Raw genomic sequence first — 25,949 nt, 5'->3', positions numbered from 1 at the left:
TGCATGGGGCCACTATGAGTTCGGGGCCCACTTGACAGAAGCTAACAAAAAGATAAGTATCGTTTTTCCATTTTACAGATCCGGAAACTGAGGTTCAGAGAAGTAGAATAGCAAGGAATAGATGAGATTCATGCCTAGTCACAGATCTTCTGCACTCTCTCCACCAGCCCGTGCCCCCCAGCCCTAGGCCCCAGCTCTACTGTTGGTCAAGAGAGAGAATTTGGACCCTTTAGCCTCTGTCCCAGGAGGTTGGTACCATCTTCCTCTGGGAGTATGCCAATGAAGATTCCCCAAGCAGAACAGGGTTTCAATCAGCAGCAGGGGAGAGGGGTACAATGCTGCAGAGACACAAATTGGCATTGTTTACCACACAATTACTAAGAGAGTTTTGCTATTTGGCTCCTCTGTGACAAGTCCAAGTCAATCCCCCAGGCACAGCATGCATGAGGAGCTGTTGCTCAATAGGGCTACATGTGGCTCACAGGATCATTCCTACAAGATGAAAGGTCTATTTGTAATTTTTGTCTTAATCAGCTTCTGAAGGATCTCTGTTCCTGCCCTACCCAAACTCCCCCTTTCCTCACCCCATTTTATCTGTAGGAGTCAAGAAACCCAGCTCATCCTCTTGCAAAGGGAAAGGTTGTTATAATCAACGGTGTGACAATGGGTGGTGTTTTTCCCCTAAATCACCAAGATCACAAGTTTGTAATTAATTCTTAGGTGGCCTGCCCCACCTCCTCCTGAGAGGTCAACTTGACCAAGCAGGAACTGTGAAGTGGTTTCTCTGATGTCTCAAACTTTGTCCACTTTCCACCACAGGCCTGTGTAGGCAATCTGGAGCTGACTTGATTTTGGTGAGGAAATTCTTTATTTAGCAAGGATGCCTTGGAGTGAACTGTTTCCACAGAGCAGGATTTCTCATGATTCAGATCCTACCCACGGTGATTTCTAAGCAAGATGATCAGCAAGGCAACAATCAGGCCAATCACAAATAAATCCCAGTATGGTCCAAGGGTATCATCCAATTTCATCCATTTCCATCTCACTGTAAACTGCGGGCAAGACATACTCTGTCAAAAGGAAGTCCGAGCCTCCCTCTCCTTTCACGATCATCATCTCCTCTCATCCCACCCCTAACAACCTCACCCCTCCCACACTCCACCCCATCCCTGACCCTTTACTTCCTTCAGTCTTAAAAGACACAGCCTTTGCTTGCTTACAGTTCTCACAGAGGGATTAATTAGCACCTTTAGAATAACCACAAAGATTTATAAAACTTAATTTCTACTTTTTTCAAACTATATTTTTTGTGGTACCACTTGCCACCTGCCATCTGCTTACAAGTCTCAGGTCTTGATGGCAAGTACTATGTTTCGAACAAGTATATACAACACATGTCACTTTGCTTAGGGCTTTGAACATAGTAGGTGCTCAAAAAAATATCTGCTGAGTGCATTCACCGGTCGTGCTATGAAGTATCAACATATACTCAGTATAACAAGCAGAACTGCCCTGTGTGGTAAGTATAGGGCTTTGAATTCTACTTATTAAAGGAAAGCCAATCCACAAAAGATTGCTCCTGGGGGGGTTTTTTACTCTTTCCCTCTTTCCCTAAGAGTTACCCATTTTAGCTTTCAAGAGATTTGAGACCTACTCAAGACAAACTTACGTTAAAAAACAGGATATCTCGGAGGAAATGCACAGTTTCCAGTTTCATGAGGGCAAAGAAGACAGGTATGTGTGCATCTGGACTTGTCTGAGCAGCCATGTCATATAATCTCCTGGCCAAGTGAATGTCCTAGAAAGAGAAGAACAGCCCAGCATTCGTTAAGTGCAGATTCTTTGGGGGTAAGTAAACAGAAACCATTGTTTAAAATATTGTAGTTTATCTGTGGTAGGCAAAATGGTCCTAATCCCGAGAACCTGTGAATGTTATGTTATATGGCCTGTGCAGATGTAATTAAGGTTAAGGACCTTTAGATCAGGAGATTATACTGCATTACCCAGATAGGTCCATTGCAGTCACATGAACCTTTAAACATGGAATTTTCTCCCAGCTTAGGGCAGAAGAGGAAGTCAGGGAGATTCAAAGCATGGGAGGGACTCAACTCATTGCTGTAAATGATGAAAAGAAATGTGGACAGCCAGCAAGGAAACAGGGACCTCAGTCCTACAACTGCAAGGAACTGAATTGGAGCAACAACCTGAAGGAGCTTGGAAGCTTATTCCAAGTAAGGAAACTGCAGTAAGGGGCAGCCTTGATTTCCACCTTGTGAGACTGTAAGCAGAGGACTGAGTCAAGCCCACCTGGACTTTTGACCTACAGAAACTGTGAGATAATAAATTTGTGTTGTTTTAAGCCACTAAGTTTGTGGTGATTCGTTACGGCAGCAACAGAAAACCAACACAATTTCCAAAAAGCTTTCTTTGATATCCCTGGATTAGCTTTTAGTTGTGATTCAGTTAAAGAGGCAGGAGAAGACTAGATACTAACAGTATACTTCCCTAAAACAAAAGTACAAACAGTAAGTAACACTTGTTTAAAATTCTTACTTTTCCTTATAGCACTTATCATACCTGAGGTTATATAATTTATTTGCTTATTAGTTTATTATCTATCTCCAGGTCCTGGAAGACAAGCACTTGGACTACCTTGTTCACCTCTGAATTCTCACTGCTTAACAAAGTGCCTTGTACATAGAAAGTCTTCAATAATACTTCCGGAATGAATGAATAAAGTATTTTTTTTCTCAGCTTGGAATTTGATTCCTCAAACCACATACTGTATTTTAGGGACTTTGTTTTCATTAAATTCTGCATGTCTGATTAAAAACTTATTTTGGAAAAACTTGGGAGCTGTTAATGGCAATGACTGAACAACATGATGGACATAATTAAGGTCACTGAATTGTACATATGAAGATTGTGGAAATAGCAAATGCTTTGTTACATACGTATTTACCACAATAAAAAAAATTATTCCTAGAAAAAAGAAAAAAGAATGAACAAATCAAACCATTCCACAACTCCCTTTGCCTTTATTCCACATTCATCAAACAACCCTCTGATACTAATTCAGTTTGCCAAGAATGCCTTCCAGCAGGGAGAGAATGCATTGAGCACTCTAATCCACTTGGAGGTGCATTTCTTGGTAAAAATTAATAAACTGCATCCTGGGGCAAAAAAAAATTTTTTTTTAAATTTTTCACCTACATATGGTTTATTTATTTGCTGTATTTGTTTTGCTTGCCCAAACAGAGTAATGAAAAGACTAAGTAGAGTTGCTTTTAATGGTTGAAATGCCCTGGGCCTGTCCCAGAATTGTTCTTTGCTTGGGGGCCCAAGGATTATTTTCAAAATAAGGTGAAGAAAAGAAGGAGAGGTTTTTCACAAGGTGTGGTCATCCAGATATTTCTTTGTCTTTCCTGCTCATTCCCCAGGCTTCAATAGTCGCGAATCCTTGAGGCCTCTGCTAAACTCACTTTTTGGGTGGGGTCCTCTCTCAGCTATGCTCTGCTTGTCATTTTCTAACTTTTTCCCAAGCTTTGTGGCCTGGTAAATTGATTTGTTGGAGAAAAAGGAATGTTTTCGCTTAAAACAATCAAAATTCAGGAGATTGTTCCGAACAAATCATTCTGGCAACAGAGAAAACAGAGGTTGTAAAAAGTTTAATTTGTGTCTCTAATTCCAACAATTTCAGTGGGTGTCCTTTGAAGGCACCCTGCAGATTATAATGGCTGTGACACCCTTACACATGGAAGGCATATGGACTTGAATAGGAAGTTCAGGGAAATGCAGGCATTTTTAATATCTCAGGCATTTATTGTTATTTGAGGCAGGAACTGTTATTAATTTCTTGAGGCACAAACATCACAATTCGGTTGCTTAGTTTATAACAAAAAATACTGAGAAGTATCATTAAGGTGGGATGGACTCACCCTTTGCCCAAGAGGCCTCACAGTTCCTAGTGGGGTTGGGGCGAGATAGGAGAGTTTCTCTTTAAAATTCTCAGAGAAACAAATTCCTGAATCCTTTTGGCTAATTAGGGAGATTCATATAAATGAACTTTAGACTCTGGAAAGACGCCTCATTCTCTGACCTTACTAGTTAAAAAAAAAATCCAAATCTTTGAAACTTAAACAATTTCCTGTAGATAAGTAGCATTTGGCTGATGGCAGGGTTCACTGAATGAGAAGTCCATTGCATTACCTGATCCATTACATTTAACTTTTCTGTGGTACATTTGAGTTTATTTTGGTTTAAATTCAGTGATTTAGGAGATTATGGACACTCATTTGCAAATTCTTCTTAAATAATATGTTCTAACTAAAATGTCAGGTATGTTGAAGTACTGCACAATGTTCAGTTGTAAAAAATAATTTCTTATAATTCAGGTACAGTGATTCTCCAGCAATAAAGTAGCTGGTTTATGAAAATTGTTCAATTATATGATGCAGTATTCTAGCCCCAAATCTTTGGAAGTCATCAAAATTTCTTATACTGAGACAGAGCGTATGAATGAAAAGGTATTTTTTTGAATAAATTATTTTTGAATGAATTATTTTGTTTCTTTATTATAAATATACCATATTTCTATTAGAGGAACTTAGAAAATATAGAACTGAATAAATAAGAAAAAAAAATCACAATTCCACTACATAGAAATAACTACTGACAACATTTTAATATGTCCTTCTAGCATTGTATATATGTATATGTGCATGCATATATATAGATATACACTAATATATGTATAAATTCATATATGCATACTTTTTGAAAAATTTATTTTGTTGTTGAAAATATACACAATAGAACATACACTAATTCAACAATTTCTACATGTACAATTCAGTGACACTGATTACATTCTTCAAATTGTACAACCATTCCCACCCTGTTTTTCTGAATTGCCCCCCCCCACCATTAACATAAACTCACTGCCCCCTAAGCTTGCTAACTGTTTGAGTTGCTGTTGTCAATTTGATACCACATACATACATACTTTTAATTTAGAAAATTTTCACTGTGCATAGTATTTTGTCTTTTGCTTTCTTAACCTAACAATATATTTCAAACAAACCATGTCCTAAGATAGTTTCTAGTCTAAAATATTCTTATTTTTAATGGTTATATAGTATTTCATAATAATAGCTAATACTTATTAAATACTTACTGAGTGCCAGTCACCATTGTCATTTAATCATCATTACAATTTTATTAGAACACGTGACATTTCAAAGATGAAGAAACTAAGGCACAGAGAGGTTAGGTCATCTACCCAAATTCCTATGACTTCTAAGTGGCAGGACTGGGATTCAAATGAATATAGTCTGCTTCTAGCCCATTCACTTAACCACTAGGCCATAACAGAATAGTATACACCACACAACAATTTATATAGCGTATCTTCTATTTTGGAGCATTTTGATTGTTTTTAGGGCTTTATTTTCCCCCTATTATAAATAAATCTATACCCACTGCCATGGAGTTGATTCTGACTCTTAGCAACCCTATAGGACAGAGTAGAACTGCCTCATAGAGTTTCCAAAGCTGTAATCTTTACGGAAGCAGACGGCCACATCTGTCTCCCATGGAGCATCTTGTGGGTTTAGATCACTGACCTTTCTGTTAGCAGCCGAACTCTTTAACCACTGCACCACCTGGGCTCCCAAATAAAGCTAATCATACACAAAATACTTTTTGCACATTTCTGATTATTTCATTAGGTAATAAATATTTCATCAAAAGTTATGACCATTTCTAAGAGCTGTATGTTCTGTCCTGTCATATCTCTGAGGAAGTCATTTAAAATATCTAACTTTAACTTGTCTTTCCCATAAAATATTTCTATACTTGTGTTTAAAGCTACAGCTCTAACACACTGTAGGTGGTCAGGCCAGAGAAATGAGAAATAAAAACAATCTGTGCCATAATTAATTTTATTTTTGATAGATTTATTTGTAATTTATTTGGTGCATGTGGGTTTTTTTTTCTCTGCAGGTTCCAAAAATGTGTTATCTAGTAAGTCCATTCGACTGTGTGGATCAAAACAAATTATGGATAACATTGTGAAGAACTGGAGTTCCAGAACACTTAATTGTGCTCATGTGGAACCTCAACATAGACCAAGAGGCAGTCGTTTGAACAGAACAAGGGGATACTGAGTGGTTTAAAGTCAGGAAAGGTGTGCATCAGGGTTGTATCCTTTCACCATACTTATTCAATCTGTACGCTGAGCAATTAATTTGAGAAGCTAGACTATATGAAGAAGAAATGTGGCATCAAGATTGGGGGAAGACTCATTAACAATCTGCGATATGCAGGTGACACAACCTTGCTTGCTAAAACTGAAGAGGACTTGAAGCACTTACTGATGAAGATTGAACACTACAGCCTTCAGTATGGATTGCACCTCAACATAAAGAAAACAAAAATCCTTACAACTGGACCAATAATAAACATCATGATAAATGGAGAAAATATTGAAGTCATCAAGGATTTCATTTTATTTGGATCCACAATCAACGCCCACAGAAGCAGCAGACAAGAAATCAAACAGTACATTTATTGCATTCGGCAAATCTGCTGCAAAAGATCTCTTTCAAGTGTTAAAAAGCAAAAACATCACTTGAGGACTAAGGTGCGTCTGACCCAAGCCATTAAAAAAAAACAAACAAAAACACTGCTGTCAAGTCGATTCCAACTCATACCGACCCTACAGGACAGAGTAGAACTGTCCCATAGGGTTTCCAAGGACGGGCTGGTGGATTTGAACTGCCGACCTTTTGGTTAGCAGCCAGCTCTTAACCACTGTGCCACCAGGACTCCATGAGCCAAGGCATGGTATTTTTAATTGCCTCATATGCATGCGAAAGCTGGACAATGAATAATGAAGACCGAAGAATTGATGTTTTTGAATTATGGTGTCGGCAAAGAATACTGAACATACCATGGACTGCCGGAAGAACGAACAAATCTGTCTCTTAAGAACTACAGCCAGAATGCTCCTTAGAAGTGAGGATGGCGAGACTTGTCTCACTTTGGACATGCCTGGTAATTGTTGTTCATTGTTCTCATGCTTGGTAATTGTTGTCTATTGTTGCAGCCACTGTGTCAATCCATCTCATTGACAGTCTTCCTCTTTTTCACCAGCCCTGTACTTTAGCAAGCATGATGTTCCTCTCCAGGGATTGGTCCCTCCTGATAATATGTTCAAAGTATGTGAGACGAAGTCTCGCCATTCTTGCTTTTAAGGAGCGTTCTCCTGGCAGTCCATGGTATTCAATAGTCTTTGCCAATGCCACAATTCAAATGCATTAATTTCTTTTTCAATCTTCCTTATTCATTGTCCAGCTTTTGCATGCATATGAGGCCACTGAAAATACCATGGCTTGGGTCAGGTGCACCTTAGTCCTCAAAGTGACATCTTTGCTTTTAAACACTTTGAAGAGGTCTTTTGCAGAAGATTTTCCCAATGCAATAGTCATAGTACTTAGTCATAGTACTTAGTACAGTATATAGTGATAGTACTTTGCTTTTAATTTTCTTCAGGGGTGTGTGTGTGTGTGTGTGTGTGTGGGCATGCGTGTGTGCTTTTTTTGGGCTTTCACTATAGCTATGAACATATGTCTTTCATAGTAGATTGTAAGCTCTTTGAAGTTTGCCTTGTTCTTCTTGTATCCTGAGACCAAGCACAATGCTTTCTGACTTAAAACAAACACTAACTAAATATCTGAATGAATAAACGAATAGATGAAAAGCAGGGCAATGTATCATGGTAGTTTAGAAGCAGATTGTATCTTTTAAATCTGGGGGTTCATTGAAGGGTTCATACAGGAGATAACATTGGGGGGAGATAAAAATATGGAGGAAGATCATTCCAGCAAAAGAGGGGGCTATGACCAAAGGTCAGAAGGGGACCAAGTTCAAAGTCTTTTGGGGTAAGGAAAAGTAGCCTAGAATACAGATAAGGGAATAGTGGCATATCAAGACATTGTTGTTAAATGGGTTAGGTTAGGTCAGGTCAAGGAGGGTCTTAAATGCTGGGGTAAGAAGTCTAAACTTCATTTGGCAATGGAAAGATTCTTTTGTGTGTTTTATTGTTCGTATTTTTTTTGGGGGGGGGTGTGTGGATGTGGTGGAATACCAGTACCAGGGTTTTACTTTATCAGAAATAGCCTAATAGTGCTTTATTAGCTGGATTACGTATTAATTAAGGCAATGTTAACAGCTGTAACAAACAAATCCCCAAATTGCACTGGCTTAATACAATACAAGTCGATGTTACCCTCATTCAACATTCTAATACGGTGTTCCTCGTTGGCCATAAATTTCCTTCACATGTAAGGGACTCAAGCTCCTTCCATCACGTGATTTTGCTATTCCCTAGAGTCTCTGTGTCTTCTTCATTCAGCCAATGGTAGGAGAAAGATACTAGGGAGAAGCTCCACCTACTTCTTATATGCCTTAGCCTAGAAATGACACCATTCACTTTTACTTCCATTCCATCGGTAAGGACTAGTCACATGGATGCAAAGGGAGCTGGGACATGCAGTCTCCGACTAGGCGGGCATATCCCAGCAATAAATCCTCACTATGGATTGGGGATTACAAGTCTTTGGTGGACAGCCATCTCTGCCACAGATTAAAGGGAAAACACTAGAATCAGAGACCCCTGAAAGGGTTATACAACAAGCCTAGGTGAGCAGAAATTCAGGCCTGAACTAGGGTGCAGGAGAGGGAAACGAGGAGTCTGGCTCCTGGCTAGGGACGTATGTGTGATTTTAAAGGCCTGACCATAGGTAATTACAAAGGCTTTACCTGGTAGGCTTAGGGCGAGAGTTGCTCTCCCCACACTACATTTGGTGCACAGCCAGAACACTGCAGTCTCTGAAGGAAGTTACCGCCAAGGACTCAGCCTCCCCCTATACCCCCCACCAGCCATGCTCTTTTGTGCACCTGCCTTCCTATCCCAGGCACCTCCACCATTGAGGGGCTTCGGCAGAGACCTTCCTCAGATGCCTCTGCTGAAGCCTCGTTATCAGAAGGAAGGGGGACACTTTGAAGACACTTTCGCCCACTCAGACTCAGTACTCAGTGTTTTTCTATTCCTAACCCCTACCTTCCCCTACACTCCATCCCCCAGTTCCTGGGACCATAAACTACAGGAGCCTTTTGTTTTGATTTTCCTTGGCAATGAGATGGTTTTCCTGTCTGCACTGATCTACCTGATCTTCACCTGGGTGTCATTCTTGGGGAAATATGGAAGGTTAGGGGAAGCTGGCACCCTTTCCGGGTTTCTCGTGCTTATACTAACACTGTACGTGATTAAAAGCTTGACTGTTCTTTCATTTGGGCTTATTGTCGTAATCAGCTACTCTGAACCTGACAGCTCAGTTTAGCTCTCTCCAGCTCAGCTCAGCTCCCTGACAGGCATGACCAGGAAAGGAGAGGCACTTCAGACTTTGTTTATGGTTAAATTTCTGAGGTACTTCAGAATCATGTACACATTGATAAAAAATTTCATAAAAATAAGTAGGATGAGTGTTTATGTTCTTAAACAAGTTCAGGTCCTCTCCTAGCTCCTCTCCAGGGATAACTTTGTGGTCATTATGAGTCAGAATCAACTCCAATGGCACTCAACAACAAAACAACAGAACAATAATACAGTCAGTCCTGGTCCACAGTTTAAATCAAGGAGCTCGTTGGATTTAATCTGAAGTCAGAAACTGGGGGATGAGATACTTCTCAGTGAAGCTATTAGGATAACACACCTGTATCACCCTAGTCCCAATTTCCTTTCCTAAAGACAAAAGATAACAACAATGACCCATATTTTTACACTGACTTACCAACAGTTGGTTTAGACCAAACTTCCTTCTCCAGAGGGCTTGTGTACAGAGTTTATAAAACATGATTCCACACCACCTTGCTTGATTCTCAAAGATAGCTGGTAATGACATTATATTCATCTTTCCTACTGTTTGCATGAGGATTAACTAATAAAAAGGACTGGGAAATGCCTTGCTGAAGCAATTCTTAATTACTAAACAGTATACAAACCATAATCAACAATACACAAACACCAGAAGATAAGCTAGATAAATAGGATCTTCTAAAAATTAAACACTTACGTTCATCAAAAGACTTCATCAAAAGAGTAAAAAGAGATCCTACAGACTTGGAAAAATTTTTTGGCTATGACACATCTGACAAAGGTTAATCTCTAAAATCTGTAGGAAAGGCCAACACCCCTACAATAAAAAGACAAATAATCCAATTAAAAAATGGGCAAAGGATATGAACAGACACCTCACCAAAGAAGACCTTCAGGGGGCTAACAGACGCATGAGGAAATGCTCGCAATCACTAACCATTAGAGAAATGCAAATCAAAACTACAGTGAGATAACATCTCACCCCTACATTACTGGCACAAATCAAAAAAACAGAAAATAACAAATGTTGGAGAGGCTGCAGGGAGCTTGGAACTCTTATGCACTGCTGGTGGGAAAACAATATGGCACTTTCTTTAAAAGCTAGAAATAGAAATACCATATGATCCAAAAATTCCACTCCTAGGAATATATTCTAAAGAAATAAGAGCTGTCACACGAATAGACATAGCACACCCATGTTCATTACAGCATTATTCACAATAGCAAAAAGATGGAAACAACCTAGATGCCCATCAACAGATGAATGGATAAACAAACTATGATACATACACACAATGGAATACTATACAACGACAAAGAACAATGCTGTATCTGTGAAACATCTCACAACATGGATGAATCTGGAGGGCATTATGCTGAGTAAAATAAGTCAAAAAAGGGCAAATACAGTATGAGACCACCATCATAAAAACACACGAAAATGTTTCCACACAAAAAGAAAAAATCTTTGATGGTTACGAGGGAGGGGAGTGTCGGGGAGAGAAAAACAGTAACCAGATAGTAGATCGGTGGTAACTCAGGTGAAGGGTAAGACAGTAGAAAATACTGGGGAAGGCAGCACAACTTGACCAAGGCAAATACATGAAAGCTTCACAGACACATCCAAACACCCTGAGCTACTGGGCTGAGGACTGGGTACCATGGTCTCGGAGGACATCTAGCTCAATTAGTATAAGACAGTTTATAAAGAAAATGTTCTACGTCTGATTGTGGTGAGTAGAGTCTGGGGTCTTAAAAGTCTATGAGCAACCATCTAAAATACACCTACTGGTCTCATCCTGGCTGGAGCAAAGAAGAATGAAGAAACCAAAGACACAAGGAAAGATTAGTCCAAAGGACTGACGGACCAAATTCTAACACACACAAAAAAAGACCAGATTTACTGGCCTGACAGAGACTGGAGAAACCCCAAGAGTATGGTCCCGGGACACGCTTTTAGCTCAGTGGTGAAGTTGCTTCGAGGTTCACCATTCAGCTGGGGATTCGACAGCCCCATAAAACAAAATGGGACTAATGATGCACAGCAGTCCAGGGACAAGGACTAGAAGGCAGGAGGCGACAGGAAAGCTGGTGATAGGGAACCCAAGGTTGAGAAGGGACAGTGCTGACATGTTGTGGGGTTGTTCACCATTGTCATAGGGCGATATGTGTACTGTTTAATGAGAAACTATTCTGTTCTGTAAACTTTCATCTAAAGTACAAAAAAAAAAAAAAAAGAGTTATCTATGTGAGATCAAATTGACAACAGCAACTCAAAAGGTTTGATGGGAAGCCTAAGGGGCAGTGAGTTGAAGATAATGGTGATGGAATAATTTGGAAAAGGATAGTGAGAATAGCAGCACAACTGGAAGAATGTAATCAATGTCACTGAATTGTACATGTAGAAATTTTTGAAATGATGTATCTTTGGCTATGTATATTTTCACCAAAAAAGAAAAAATGTCCTCCAAGGTCGAGAAGGGAGAGTGTTGACATGTTGTGGAGTTGTTAACCAATGTCATAAAACAGTATGAGTACTGACTGTGTAATGAGAAACTATTTGTTCTGTAAACCCTCACCTAAAGTACAATTAAAAAAAAACCAAACCAAAGGACTGATGGACCACAAGCACCACAACCTCTGCCAGACTGAGCCCACCACAACTAGATGGTGCCTGGCTACCACCGCCAACTGCTCTGGCAGCGGTCACGATAGAGGGTCCCAGGCTGAGAGGGAGAAAAATGTAGAACAAAATTCAAATTCACAAAAAAAACAAAAACAAAAAACAAAAAAACAACCTAGGCTTGCCGGTCTGACAGAGGCTGGAGAAACCTCGAGAGTATGGCCTCCAACACCCTTTTAACTCAGTACTGAAGTCACTTCTGAGGTTCACCCTTTAGCCAAAGATTAGACAGGTCTGTCTATAGGGCCAACAATAACACACGTGAGGGTCGTGCTTCATAGTTTAATCATGTATATGAGACTAATGGGCACTCCAGCCCGAAAGCAAAGATGAGAGGCAGGAAGGGACAGGAAAACTGGACGAATGGAAACAGGGAACCCGGGGTGGAGAAAGGGAGAGTGTTGACACATTGAGAGGTTAGCAACCAATGTCACAAAACAATTTGTGTATTAAGTGCTTAATGAGAACTAATTTGCTCTGTAAACTTTCACCTGAAGCACAATTAAAAAAAAAAAGAAAAGAAAGAAATTCTCAATTGCTTGATGATTTAGTGTGGGGAAAGCTCCTAATCTCTTTGCTTTCATTAACCATCATTGGAACATGATTTGGGCTTTTAATTATCAGCATATTCATTTTAAGAATTAGAAAAGGTGGTATCTCCTTGTTAATTTGACTGTGAGGTAACAAGATTAATAAACCTTGCCCTGGGTATTTGGCTATTATTTTTCTAACTGCTAAACATAAGGAATTAATGAAGACAAAGAGCAGTGGCCCCTCATTAGCTAAATCAAAAATTCCCATATCTAGGCCTGATGTTACTAGCAACCCTGATTTTTTTAAAATGTAGGGACCTTCTATAGGAAAAATATACATGTGACTGAGAGGTTGATCAAAATGAACTACCCATGATTCAACAGGAACCCTGGCAGAAAGAACAGAAAAGTGACCAGAGTGAAACTTCAAAGTTTTTTTCTAAATGTATGAAATGTGGACTACCAATGGCGGCTGCTCGACGGTGTGAAGAAAATGCCTAAGAGAGAGATCACTGGTGACGCCAAGGAGGAAAAACAAACCCTCTGACACAGTTGGCCAGCTGGGAGCTGTGTCTGTCTCTCCTGCACTAATGGCAATTTATCCTGAAAGGAGGCAAAAATAGCCCTTCCCCTCCTCCAGAGACTCTAGATAAAATGGCCTCACGGCGGAGAAGATGAGGCTGTGTAGGGACCAAGTCCTTCTTGAATCACACGAGAGAGTTAACTTGAATTTAACACAAGGAGTGGGGTCTCTTTTATCCTTTATGCAATGTTCCTCTCACATTATTGTCATGTTTTGCATGGGGAATGATGAACAATAGCTTTAATCTTTTTGAAGCCTTACTTAACTTAGCAGCTGCTCAAATTTCCTTCTGATCTAAGGAACAGTTATGCCGCACACTGTTTGACAACAAAGCCCTTTCACTAACACGGATTCGTTTTACCCTCAAAGCTGGGTCAGGGCAGATACCATTAGTTCTGTTTTACTGATGTGCATGATGGCTGGGGAGGGTATGGTTAGATGAAATCCAAAAGATCATCCAATTTAGCTATTTGATCCATCCATTCCCCACAAAATTTTCCAAACAGAAGGTTCATGCCTGTGAAGAATGGGGAAAACAGACAGGATTTGGACTGACATTCTTTCCACCACTCAAGATGCCTAGCCCCAAGGCAGCAGAAGAGGAAAGAACGGTGTGACTCTCTACCACTGGATAATTTGTACCTGAATAAGCCCTTGGCTACAGTGCTCACCATTAGCAGTTCTCAGGTGGGAAATACCCTACCAATAATTCTCAATTACTAGCAGAATATCGAAAAAGAAGAGCATAAAAAAGCTGATAATCCCCACATTATCTGGCTCTCCAAATGCAGCCAGGAATAAAAACACTGAAGAGAAATAGGTCCTTGAGCATTTAGAATGACTCAACGTAGGGCCCACTCTGCCACACAACCATGGGGTGAGACTCGGGTTCAACTTCTGACTCTGTCAATGATAAGCTCTCCAACCTTGGCCAAGTGACTTAACCTCTATACACTGCGGTTTCCTGATACATGAGGACAATTAGGACTTGCCTCATTGGGTAGTTGGGTGATTTAAAAGACATAGTACACCTAATACAGCTAACCCAATGCCAGCTGTTATTATTATTGATATTTAACACACCTTTCTCACCATGTCAGACCCCAATGCTATCTTCTGCTTTAATTACATTCACTGTCTAAGGAATTTACCCAATACCACCTTGTACTGTTAGCTCTCTTCCTTAATGAATACACTTCATCTCCTCAAGCTAATGTAGTCTTTGGAGGACGTAGATCCATCTTCTGGGAACTTCTAGAGTGCCCAGCACTGTGTCATGTACACAGCGCTTCATAAGAAGTTTCTGGATTAGTGCCACTTCTATATCCAGGTCTGGCCTCATAACAGTTTCTCCTTGTTACTGAAAGCTTGAGAACAGAGCCAGTGGAAATTTTAATGGAAAAAGCCTTGAGGGAGAGGGAAGTGGGGAAAAGCCTACTAATACTTGTGGCGAGAGAGTGAACTTATGAAATTGGCCTGGCTAGACTTCTACATATTAGTTACGTTCTGGGATATAAATGAGGCTAATAACATCTACCTTATAGGGTTGATATTAGGATAAATAATAAATGTTGGGTTAAATAATATGTGTTAGCACATGGGAGGGATTCAGCTAATGTTAAGTCTTTTCCTTCTTTTATATTATAGACATCAATGAAACCCAAAACATCTAGATTTTCCCTTCCCACGCAGCTATCATTACTAGGTTTGGATTATCACCGATTCAATTACCTTTTCAATACCTAAACCATGTTCATACATATAGGCCAGACTGAACATGGCTTGTGCACTGTGGTATTTGTCTGCTGCAATGCTGTAATGTGTGGCTGCTGTCTGATAGTCTTTCTTGGTCCCGTAGCCATAATAATGGTAATCTCCAGTTTTTACTCTAGCGAATGCATTGCCTGATAGAAATATTAGAAAGAAGAATCGTAACTCAAATTATTCTTGTATAGTCCCCAGCACTTTGATCTAATGATCTTGTTTTAGTCTCTTACAGTTTTATATCTATCTATCAACACTCAGATTCTCAGAATCAGGATTTGATATATTTTATGAAACACAAAATATAACACTCAATGCCGCTGTCTTCATTGTAGGATAACACCCATGATACAGTACAACTGTTCTCAAACAAATAATAAATTATAAATGTTACCTTTTAAATTAGATTTTTGAAGGTGGATTAACTCTTGGGAAACTGGACCCCACCCTACCTGTTCTCAGACTTCATTCCTGCTGCTCTACTTTCCTGCATCATCAGTTTCTCCCTCTTTCCTGGACCAATCTCATCAACCATTCAAACATACTCTGATATCTTCCATAAACAAAAATTAGCTCTCTCTTTACCCTGATGTGTCTCTGTCTAGCAACTGCCCAATTTCTCTGGTCTCCTCACACTCAGACTTTTCAAAAGAGTGTTCCACACTCACTGTCTCCATAGCTTCACCTCCCACATACTCTTCAACCCACTCCAATCTCGCTTCTGCCCCCTCTCCCATGAAACTGCTATTTCAAGGTGGTCAACGACCTTATGCTGCCAGATCCACTGGCCACTTCTCTTTCCTCATCTTACTGGCTCTAAAAGCAGCACTGTAGTCACTGGACTTCCCTCCCCTGCCTGGGCACTTTCTCTCTTGGCATCGATAGAACTGCATTCTCTTGATTTGCCTTCCACCTCATAGGCCTTTTCTTTTCAAGCTTCTTGCCTACGTCCTTCTCTATCCAACTTCTTAATTTTGAAATATCAAGGGCTTGTCCCTAGACTCCTTTTTCCCTCTCTTCTCTCCCTTCTTTCTTCTTCCCTCCCACTCCCGCTCTACACCCACTCTCCTCTATCTCAACCATTTTTCTTGGTGGTCTCATCTACTCCCATGGCCACCTTTATGTTAACTATTCCTAAATTTGTATCTAATCCGCTGTCTCTTCCTGAGCCCCAGACTCTTATAATTACCTTCCTGACTTCTCTACTTGGATCTCACCTTAAAATGTCCAAGAGAGATCTTTTAATAACCTACTATCCCAAAACAAAAACAAACAAAACAAAATCATCAGTTTCTTCCCTATTTTAGTACTAGCATTGTTCAGGCTGTAAAGCTAGGGAAATCGTTGCTAATTCTTCTATTTCTTTCATCTCCCTCATCCAATCCATCAGCAAGTCCTGTTAGTTCTACCCTCTAAAACACACTTGTTTCTTGTCATCTCTATCACCATCCTATTCCAAGCCAGGATATTACAATAGCCTCCAAACTGTTCTTTTTTCTTCACTTTTCAAACCATTCTCCACACAACAGCCAAGGTGATATTTTTTAAATGTAAAATCAAATCACGTAATTCCTCTGTGTAAAATTCTCCAATGGCTGCACATTGCACTTGGAATAATATCCAGACTGCTAACCTGATTTACAAGTCATGCCTAACCTGCCTTCTGCTTCCCTGATTAGCCTCATCATACTAACCTCACTGTGTTCTAGCCATCTTACTATTCCCTTAACACACCAAGCTCATTCCTGCTTCAGCATCTCTGCATTAAGATTCCTCAAGTCTCTCTGCCTGAGATGTCAGTATTCCTCTGACTCTTCATGTGAATGGTTTTCCATTATTCGGGTCTTAGCACAAATGTCACTTCCCTCACATAGGCCTTCTCTGACTACCTTTTCTAAAGCATCCCCTCATCCCCCACCCTAGTAATTATCCACCTCATCTCCATGTTTTTTTTACTTCACAGAACATATCATTATTATCTTGTTTATGTGTTTACTGGTTTATTGTCTTTCTTCCCCATAGGGCAAGAACTTTGAAAGTCGTAATTACTGATATAGTCCCAGAACCTAGAATGGTACTTGATAAATATTCATGGAATGAATAGCTAGACCTGGTAGGAAATTTTTTCCCCAAATGTTGAGTAATATCATGTATTACTTTTAAACAAACATGCATATATTAAAGAGTAGAAAAAAGTCATGTGACTTTTGAAGATATGAGACTTCAGTCTTTTGAAGGCATTTAGGTACGACTCCTAAGGATCTCCTTGGGGTCCATGTTTCCATTCCACTAAGAGAATGTTGACTGAAAAAATGAGGGAACACTCATCTAGGACATCTATTTTAGCTGTAGCCAATCCCTCTAGCATGATCTAGGAGTACTTGGAAAAAGAGGAAATATCCGTATTGTATGATTGGAGGTGTCCCATTAAGGGCTATAAAATTCCTTCCAATTTGTTTTTTTCTCCATTTGGTCTCGTGTATTACCTGAAATTCCTTTGGAATTTATTCCTTTTGGTACTGAAATTCTTTTAATTGTCTAGAATCCCCTATTAAAAGGTAGAGACCTCTAAGACATGTAATACTAGAACCATTTTTAGCTCAGTATGAAAAGAGCTGAAATCATAAAATCCTCAGGCTGCCAAAAACATTAGTTATCAGGGTTTGTTTTCCACGTGTTTTGAAATGTAGAGGTAGCTGGGGATAAGGCCTTATAGAAATAGTGCCCAGGAGAGGGGCCTAGAGGAGTAGGAGGCCCACAAAACCCTAAAGAGAAACTCACTCCAGCTCTAATTTTGTCCAAAGCTGCTCTCTCTTGACCTCAAACTTCCTTCTGGGCTATAACCACACACAGGGATAGGACACTCCTGTGAGTTTTCAAGCTTTGCAGGCAGTAAGCAGGAGCCCTGAAGCCTCTGAGAATGGGAGTCAGTGAACAAGCTCGTTTTACGGAGGATTCAGTTCCACCCTAATGAGGGGGCTGACTGGGGGAATGTGGCAGTCCTGACAAGCTCCTGGGGGATCACTTGACAGTGGGAGGCATTTCCATTTGAATCTCACAGTCACAGGGTGCTGACTGTGTCCTGATGGTTCAGCACCCTCCTCATATGCAGCAACTGCTAAAAGAAGCACAACCAGTGACTAATTAAAAAATCTCACTATCAGATTTCCTAACCCCAGGTGAGTCACTTCGCAGCCGTATCTTCAGGGACATTCATGCCTGACCTTCCTTGTGACACACAATTATTTTTAGTGGCCTGACTTTATATTGGGGAATTCTGTTTAATATTAATGTCACCTCGTTTTCAATGTCCCTTTTCCTTGGTGCAATTTCCACTTGATTTCCAGGCTTGGAATAAACCTGTATTTGTTGCAACTGAGCTGCTTTTCCATGGTTGAGAGATTGGTTATGTTATTTCTCCAGTTCAAGTAAGGTCTTTATTGCATTTTGGAAAACACAGACTTTTCTTTTTTAGGGGAATTTCTCACTAAAATTGCATTGATGACTTGTTGCTGCATTACCAGCTCAGCTGGATCTGAGAAGGCACCAGTGTGACTTTTTCCTCTGCCTCATATTAGAATCTGTGAGAATCATTTTTTATCCTATTCACTTCCCATGAGAAGGGATGATTTAGCCTTAGCATGAGATGATTTTAAGAGACCTAATTGGAAGTAAAATTACTCTCTTACTGCAAGAGAGTTCCTTACAGATCCAAATGCCAATAGTGACAGCTTTGCCTTATCTCTCGGCTTTTAATGATATAATTTTAGGAAAAGAACGGGAAGAGGCAGGGTGATGCAAATGCCACCTGCCAGTGCTTTTCCCACCAATGCCATCTTACCTTCCTTATCTCATGGGATCCCAATAAGTGGGACATGGGGACTCCAGGAAAGGGGAGAGGATCTTATCAATTATTATTAGTGGTCATAGTAAAGATCTGAAATTCGTAGTAATCATCAATGTGGTATTTTAAAAGAAAAATCAAATGAGTTTTAGATACATAAGCAATTTTGCATATAAACTCATTGCAACATAAGTCACATCTCTGTTTAGTTCAGTAAAGAACTCAGCAAATGAGTGACTGATGCCAGACCAAGAAAACTGGTTACATAAATAAATTTGTCATGTTTTAAACAACTACTCTGGTGCCATGGAGACTGAGCTACAGACAAATTCCTATGGTTTGCTAAATCAGAGACCTTCATAATAATGTAGAAAACAAATTGCTAGACATGACCTCTAGGCTAACCCAACACTGACCATCAGTAAAGTTTGAAATGCCATCTACTTGACGTTCTGCACCCTTCTGCTTATGTGCCCAAGAATGCAGCTGAAGCCAGTCAGAAGAAGAATAGTGGACAGGAACCAGGTGTGCACTTATCTAGTTTCCATACCTTGAATGGCAGCTCGATTCCACAGAAGAAGTGCCATTGGATACATCTTCTCTTTCTCAAGAATTTTAGCCTTTTCTAAAAAAGGAACCATTCCATTAGTAAGGCTTAAAATTCCCCTGTAGTAAAATCATACATGTACATGTATGAATGCGGAGTTGCAGAGAACTTTAACTTATCTTACTAGATTCCAAAATGAACGCTGAATTGCTCTGAGCTACTTCATACCCCATTTCTGCAAGCAGTGCATACTGAACAAGCGAAGAATCTATATCACCATTCTTATAGGCAAAGTATGCTGTCAGGAATTTCTCAGCCCAGTGGCCTAGTTCACAGACACCTTTATAAAGCTGTATATGGGAGGAGAAATCAAGCAGAATAGTTAGACAATATACTTCATTCTAGGCAAATGATAAATGAAATTAGTCTTCAGCTCCCGCTGGCTGGTCAGGTAAAGATTTCAGGTCTGAAGTGTGGCTTTTGCAGATTATTTAGGATGGAGAGTTAATACCTTTTATAGGCACAAAGACTACCAGTGTATATTTTTGTCTTGAGCTGAAACTTCCTTGGGCTGATTTTAAATTTGTGGCATAAACTTTCCTGACTTGGATGCAGTTCGGCAGGACAAGAATGTATCGACTTCTCTTTAAAACGAAGGGCCTTTCTGGGCACTGCTGCCCTGCAAGGGCAAGTTATAAGGCCACAGCTCAGGTAAAAAGGAGAGACTAAAGGGAAGACAGTGACTGAGGGTGCAGGTGACATCACGAGAGAGGTGTGCAGAACTCTGTGGGGACAAATGTCAACTGAGCTGAATAGCCTTTATGTAACCAAAAGAGGTTAGCCATACATAATTCATTAGGAAGCTGGAAAAGAAGCGAATCTAAAGATAGATTATTAGCTGGCGGCTTTTGAAATGAGTTTAAAAGGGCCAGACTGCAACAAGGAGGTATTTATATGGGCGCAGCATAAGTGTTTAATAAATTAATGAAAGGCATTAAGGTCCTAAAGGTACATCTTTGGAAAAGTATATCACTTGCTCAAGCTGAAAGAATCCACTTTCTAAATACTCTTCCAAATCATCAAAAACCTAAGGACCCTGATTTCTGGGCAGAAGTGGACTACTTTTTCTAGGCTACATCAAGCCTTTCATTTCCCAAGTAGCAACTCCCAAATCCACTAGAAGTGCCAAATTGCCCTGGTGATTTGATTGCAGGCTGAAACAGAGCTCCTTCACTGCATTTTGAGGTGAGCTCTGAACTTGATGGAAAGGCAAACACAAGAGAGGAGGGGTCATTTCTTTCCCTCCCTTCCGCAATTCGAGTTATATCACTGCTTTTCCTCTCTGGCAAATGTCATTGATCAATTTGTCAACTGGAGGAAAAGAGGTAATATTTATAAAATCAAAGGCACCAACCAGTTAAGGGTATTATCACCTCCTCTGTGCGATAAATGAAAAGTACTTCACAATAACCTGTTATTTACCTCCACAGCAGTTCTGCAGGATCTTAAAACTCCTGTTCCTGTTGCGTACATCTCGGCCAGATAATAAATGGCTAGGGGATGCCCACTCTGAGATGCCAAGTAAAAATATTTGAAGGCAAGTTTATAATCCTTCCATACTCCAGAGCCAGCTGAAAAATAAAATTATTTTGAGCCACCCCTTATTCAGTTTATTTTTACATCACAATCTATGGGTATAGCAGTCATAGTGATACCTGCTATTTTAAATAGGACAGGAAGAGCCAACCAAAAGTCAAGCTGCTCTAGAACTACTATTTGTGGAAAGAAAGTTGTGTTCAGTTACCAGGAAGAAAATGGAAATTTATATTCTTGACCCACTGGGAAAATTGAGGAAGAAGGACTGTTCAGTCTCATGAAAATATTCCCTCATTATGGCTTAACTAAAGTTATTGAAAAGAAGCCCAAGTGGTAGTCTCTGAGGACTAGAAGCCCCACCATGAGGTGTTTCGCTATCCTAGTCATCCTTCCATGCCGGGGGGACCAGACAGTTCTTCCCAGTGTGTAACTATGGAGTTTGAAGCAGGTAAGGCCCAGATCCAGCTTGGGTCCAATTCATGCTTGGAGCCAAAGGAGGCATTTGGGGGGGACTAGAGCAGAGAGAACAGCTTGAGAATTAACAGATCCCTAGAAGCCGGGATTCTTGCTCTGCCTCTCCCATTACTCCTTTTGTGAGTTGGGTATATCTAGGCACTTCATTTGGAAAATAAGGGGGATTTCACTAGAAGGTCATTAATCCCCTTCCGGCTGTATCATTTCGTGGCCTTTTGAGGCAGTGTCATGTAGCAGTTAAGAACAAAGGCTCTGGAGGCAGAATTCTTGGGTTTGAATCTCCCCTCCACAAACTGTGTGATCTTGGGCAAGATGTTTGACCTGGATACGGCTCAGTTTGCTCATCTGTAAAACTGTGGGATTAACAGTAACTACCCTATAGATGTTATGGATTTAATTGTGTCCCCTAAAAGTGTGTATCAACTTGGCTAAGCTATGATTCCCAGTCCATTTTGTGAATTGATATGATAATCCTATGTGTTGTAAATCTGAACCTCTATAATGTTAATGAGGCAGGATTAGAGGCAGTTGTGTTAATGAGGCAGGAGTCAATCTACAGGATTAGGTTGTATTTTGAGTCAATCTCTTTTGAGATAAAACAAAAAAAAAAGAGAGAATCGAGCAGAGAGGAGGGGGACCTCATGCCATGCACTCATGCCAACCTTTCAGTTAGCAGCCAAGCACATTAACCATTTGCATCACCCAGGGGCTCCTAATACATAAAGGCTTAATTGGTATGAGGTGCTGGTGAGTCTGTTCTGACTCAAAGCGACCCTATGTGCAACAGAACAAAACACTGCCCGGTCCTGCACCATTCTCACAATCCTTGCTATGCTTGAGCTCATCACTGCAGCCACGGTGTCAGTCCTTCTTGTTGAGGGTCTTCCTCTCTTGTGCTGATCCTCTACTTTACCAAGCATTATGTCCTTCTCCAGGGACTGATCTTTCCTGATAATATGTTCAAAGTATGTGAGACGAAGTCTCACCATCCTCCCTTCTAAGCAGCATCCTGGCTGTAGTTCTTCCAAAACAGATTTGTTCTTTCTTCTGGAAGTCCATGGTATATTCAATATTCTTTGCCAACACCATAATTAATATATATTATTAATTAATACATGTTACCTGTTATATTACTCTCATTCTAGAAGCTTGAGGTATCTGATCGATGCTAGGCCTGGGACTTGGAATGAACTAGAAGAACAGAGTCATCTTAGGCAGACTCTAACACCCCAGGACAGTAGAAAACAAGCCCTCTTCCTGGGACACTGTGGAAAAGGACCACTGACCTCCTGGCCAGACCTGGCCTCCTGGATGATGCAATCTGATGCTGCCCTGGCTCCACCTCTGACAGGGAGCACTTGGTGAGATGCTCAGGTATGCTCAGATCTCCTGGTCCTTGTCTTGGTCACTCCCCCTCTCAGTCCCCTCTGAGGTGATTCCAAACCTTCCTGGCTTTCTGAGACTCCTGCCCCCACCACTCTACCCCGGCTCTCGGAAGGAAACTTTGTGACTCCTAGCTCATTGAAGAAACTCTGCATTGTCTTTCCTCACGTGTTTCCCCTCCCCCATATCTACATCTGTACCATCGTTTTGTCTATCCCTCCAGTCTTAAAGGGTGATAAATCCCTCCTCTCTATCAAGCCTAATGAAGCTCTCCACCTATCTGGCCCAAATCAGATCCTATTGCCACCCAACTTTTTCTAGAACCTCTTTTCCTCAATTATCCCATCTCACCCATGATCCATTAACCACCTCCATTGGTTGGGTTTCTTTTTTCTGCCAAAAATTATACTCAGCTCTCCTACTGTCTTAAAAACAATTCTCTCTTGTTTCTTGGTCTCCCTCAAGCTACCCTTCCAGCTCTCTCCTTCTCTTTAAGGCACACTTCTTGCAAGAATATTTTTTACTCATCTGCTTCCTCACCTTCCATTCACAACCCAACCACTGCCATATGGCTTCCATCTCAACCAGTCCAATGACCTCATCAACATCCTCCATATTGCCAAATCCCACGGACACTCAGTCCTTTCTTATTTTTAATCAGGCTTCTCACTGCATTGCCATGGGTGCTCATTTATTTATTCTTGAAAGTTCTACCCTCTTGGTTTCCTTAAGATCACTTTTTTCCCTATTCCTCTAACCATACCTTTTCAGTCTTCTTGGTGACTGTTTCTTCTCTGCCCATCCTTTCAATACAGCACTGAAGTTCACCAGATTTCTGACTTGGTTACTACTCCTTCCTCTTAACACTCTCTTTTCCTTTTACAAGCTCATCTACCTTTATGTCTTTAACTAACATCTGTATGTTGATGCCTCTCAAATCTTTTCAAGTTTCACTTCTTCTGAGTGTCCTATTTGCTTCTGTGTATGTATGTCCATTTGGATATCACAAACGCAACTCAAATTTAGTCTTTTCAAAAGTGAGTTTTCTAACTCTGTGCCTCCCTGCCCCCCCTCCCAACTTGCCTCCTTCAGTCTTCAAATTCCTCCTCCAAATTGCTGCCTGAATGTTCTATCTAAACTACTCATACCAGCCCTTTCATTTTTGTTATAAAAGTAGCAGACTTAATGCATTTGTCATTCTAAATAAAGCAGCCGTATTTGTAGCACTTACAGTAGTACATGAAACCTAACTGAAACTGTGCGTTGGGCCATCCTTTCTCTGCAGCTTTCTGAAAGTATTTAAGTGCTTCAGCATAATTCTGCAAGATAATTACACTTTATTACTCAAAAGTATATGTACAACTCCATGGTAACAATTGCCTTCCATATATTTTTTGAAGAGTAAAGATGGTATCCTATGTGATTTAGGCTAATAAAAATGGTATCAGAAGTATCATACATTTTATTTCATCTTTATATCAGATTCTTTTAGAAGTAGCTATCTCATTTTCACTGTAAATGATGTCTTTCCCTACATGGACAGTAGATTTTGTTAGATATTGGGGAAAGCCATTCGAAAGACAGAAGAGGTCAAACTAAGAAGACAAATTTCTCTATAAATAAAATCCCTAGGGGCTAGATGATCTCTAAGGTTACTTAGAATCTATGATTTTAAGGTATTATTAGGGTTGTTATTCTTGTTACAAGTTTTTTCATGTATTTGGCAAATATTTCACTTGATTATTTTATTCTCTATGATGAATAGTCTGGCAAACCTGATAATAAAGACTAATTCCTTTAAATTAATGAATGACAATACCTTTTACCCTTTAAATTACTAGAAACATGTTGAAAAGATAATGAAATTACTTAGCTTACCACAGGAACTCCTTTTCCATAAAAGTAAAGAAGACCAAGCCCATGGAGACCAACTGCATTACCCTAGAACAGGTTAAAAAATCCAAGTGAAGTGCCAGAAGAATTCATCATAAGAAAAACTACTGCAAAACCGCTACAAATAATTTAAATGCACTCAATAAGAGATTAATCAAGGCAATTAATTAGACAGTTGGCAGGGTTCTGACTCTCTAGTTTTGCTTTTGACATCTATGACTAGAAAAGAGAAGAAAGTAAAAGTCAAATCTTTCCTCTATTCTTCCATTCTATATTTATTTAGCAGTTGCTTCATATGTGATTCCATGATAGGCACTGGACAGAGGCAGGAGGTGAGAGCTAAAGATGAATAAACCATGATCCCTGCCTTGGAGATTTCAAAGGCTAGTGAGCTGTGAGTCATATCAAAGGAGAAGACCTTTTAAAGTCATATAAAATGTGATAAATCCTATATTATAAATATATTGAGAGTGTGTCGGGCACCCAGGAGAGGAACACTCAACTGCTTGGTTGAGGATAGAGAGTGAAGGAGACAAAGTTGTCAGGGAAGGTGTCACAGAGGTGGTGACATTTGAGCTGGATACTGAAGGATGTATAGAAGGTTTCCAGAAGGGGGAAGTCTATTTGGACACTTGTTAACTGCTTTGATAAAAGGATGTTGACATAAATGGCCAAATAACATTTAGAGACTATCTGTGAATTCCAATCTAGCCATTGTGGATGATAAAGCATTGCTGGTATGTTTCTTTATTCAAATTTGAGTGCTTATAATGTCAACTATTTGTTGATGCTAAATTAATTACCATTCCTTTTTCTGATTAATACTCTGAACACACCAGATACAGTACTTCAACATATGTTCAAATATATTGATATTTAGCATACCAATTCAGGATTTACGAAGAGTGAACCTTGAAAGTGACCACCCCAACCAGAAAACTCACTTTTTTCCCCTATCTCTCATCATACATTTCACCCTCTAGGGAGTGAGTAAGGTGCCACCTTTGGCCACTTGGCTTTCATACAGCAGAACTGTGAGTTTGTTCTACAAGTATGTAGGTATTTCCTCAGGAACATAAGTTCTGATGAAAGCTCCCCAAAATTCTTACCACCCATATTTAGTTACTGTGCATATGACCAGAATATCTCTCAGTGACACGGGAATAGTATATAACTAGAGGAGGGTATATATATATATTTTTTAAAATTT

General features: G+C 40.0%; 1 protein-coding gene across 1 annotated transcript in view; it reads right to left on the bottom strand.

Moving 5' to 3' along the window:
• Positions 1–824: 824 nt before the first annotated feature.
• SEL1L2 (SEL1L2 adaptor subunit of SYVN1 ubiquitin ligase) overlaps positions 825–25,949 on the bottom strand; it is a 152,467-nt gene continuing 127,342 nt past the window's right edge. Inside the window, exons 13-18 of the mRNA XM_004376458.2 lie at positions 24,725–24,787; positions 24,078–24,165; positions 20,876–21,024; positions 19,397–19,471; positions 1,670–1,798; positions 825–1,052 (exon numbers count right to left, since the gene is read on the bottom strand). Coding sequence (XP_004376515.1) covers positions 933–1,052; positions 1,670–1,798; positions 19,397–19,471; positions 20,876–21,024; positions 24,078–24,165; positions 24,725–24,787 — 624 coding nt within the window. The 3' untranslated portion in view covers positions 825–932. The remainder of the gene's footprint in view (positions 1,053–1,669; positions 1,799–19,396; positions 19,472–20,875; positions 21,025–24,077; positions 24,166–24,724; positions 24,788–25,949) is intronic.

Source organism: Trichechus manatus, unplaced genomic scaffold (assembly GCF_000243295.1).
Source record: "Trichechus manatus latirostris isolate Lorelei unplaced genomic scaffold, TriManLat1.0 scaffold00042, whole genome shotgun sequence".
NCBI classification, from domain to species: Eukaryota; Metazoa; Chordata; class Mammalia; order Sirenia; family Trichechidae; genus Trichechus; species Trichechus manatus.
Note: the sequence above shows the minus strand (reverse complement) of the source record. Positions and strands in the feature narration are given on the sequence as shown.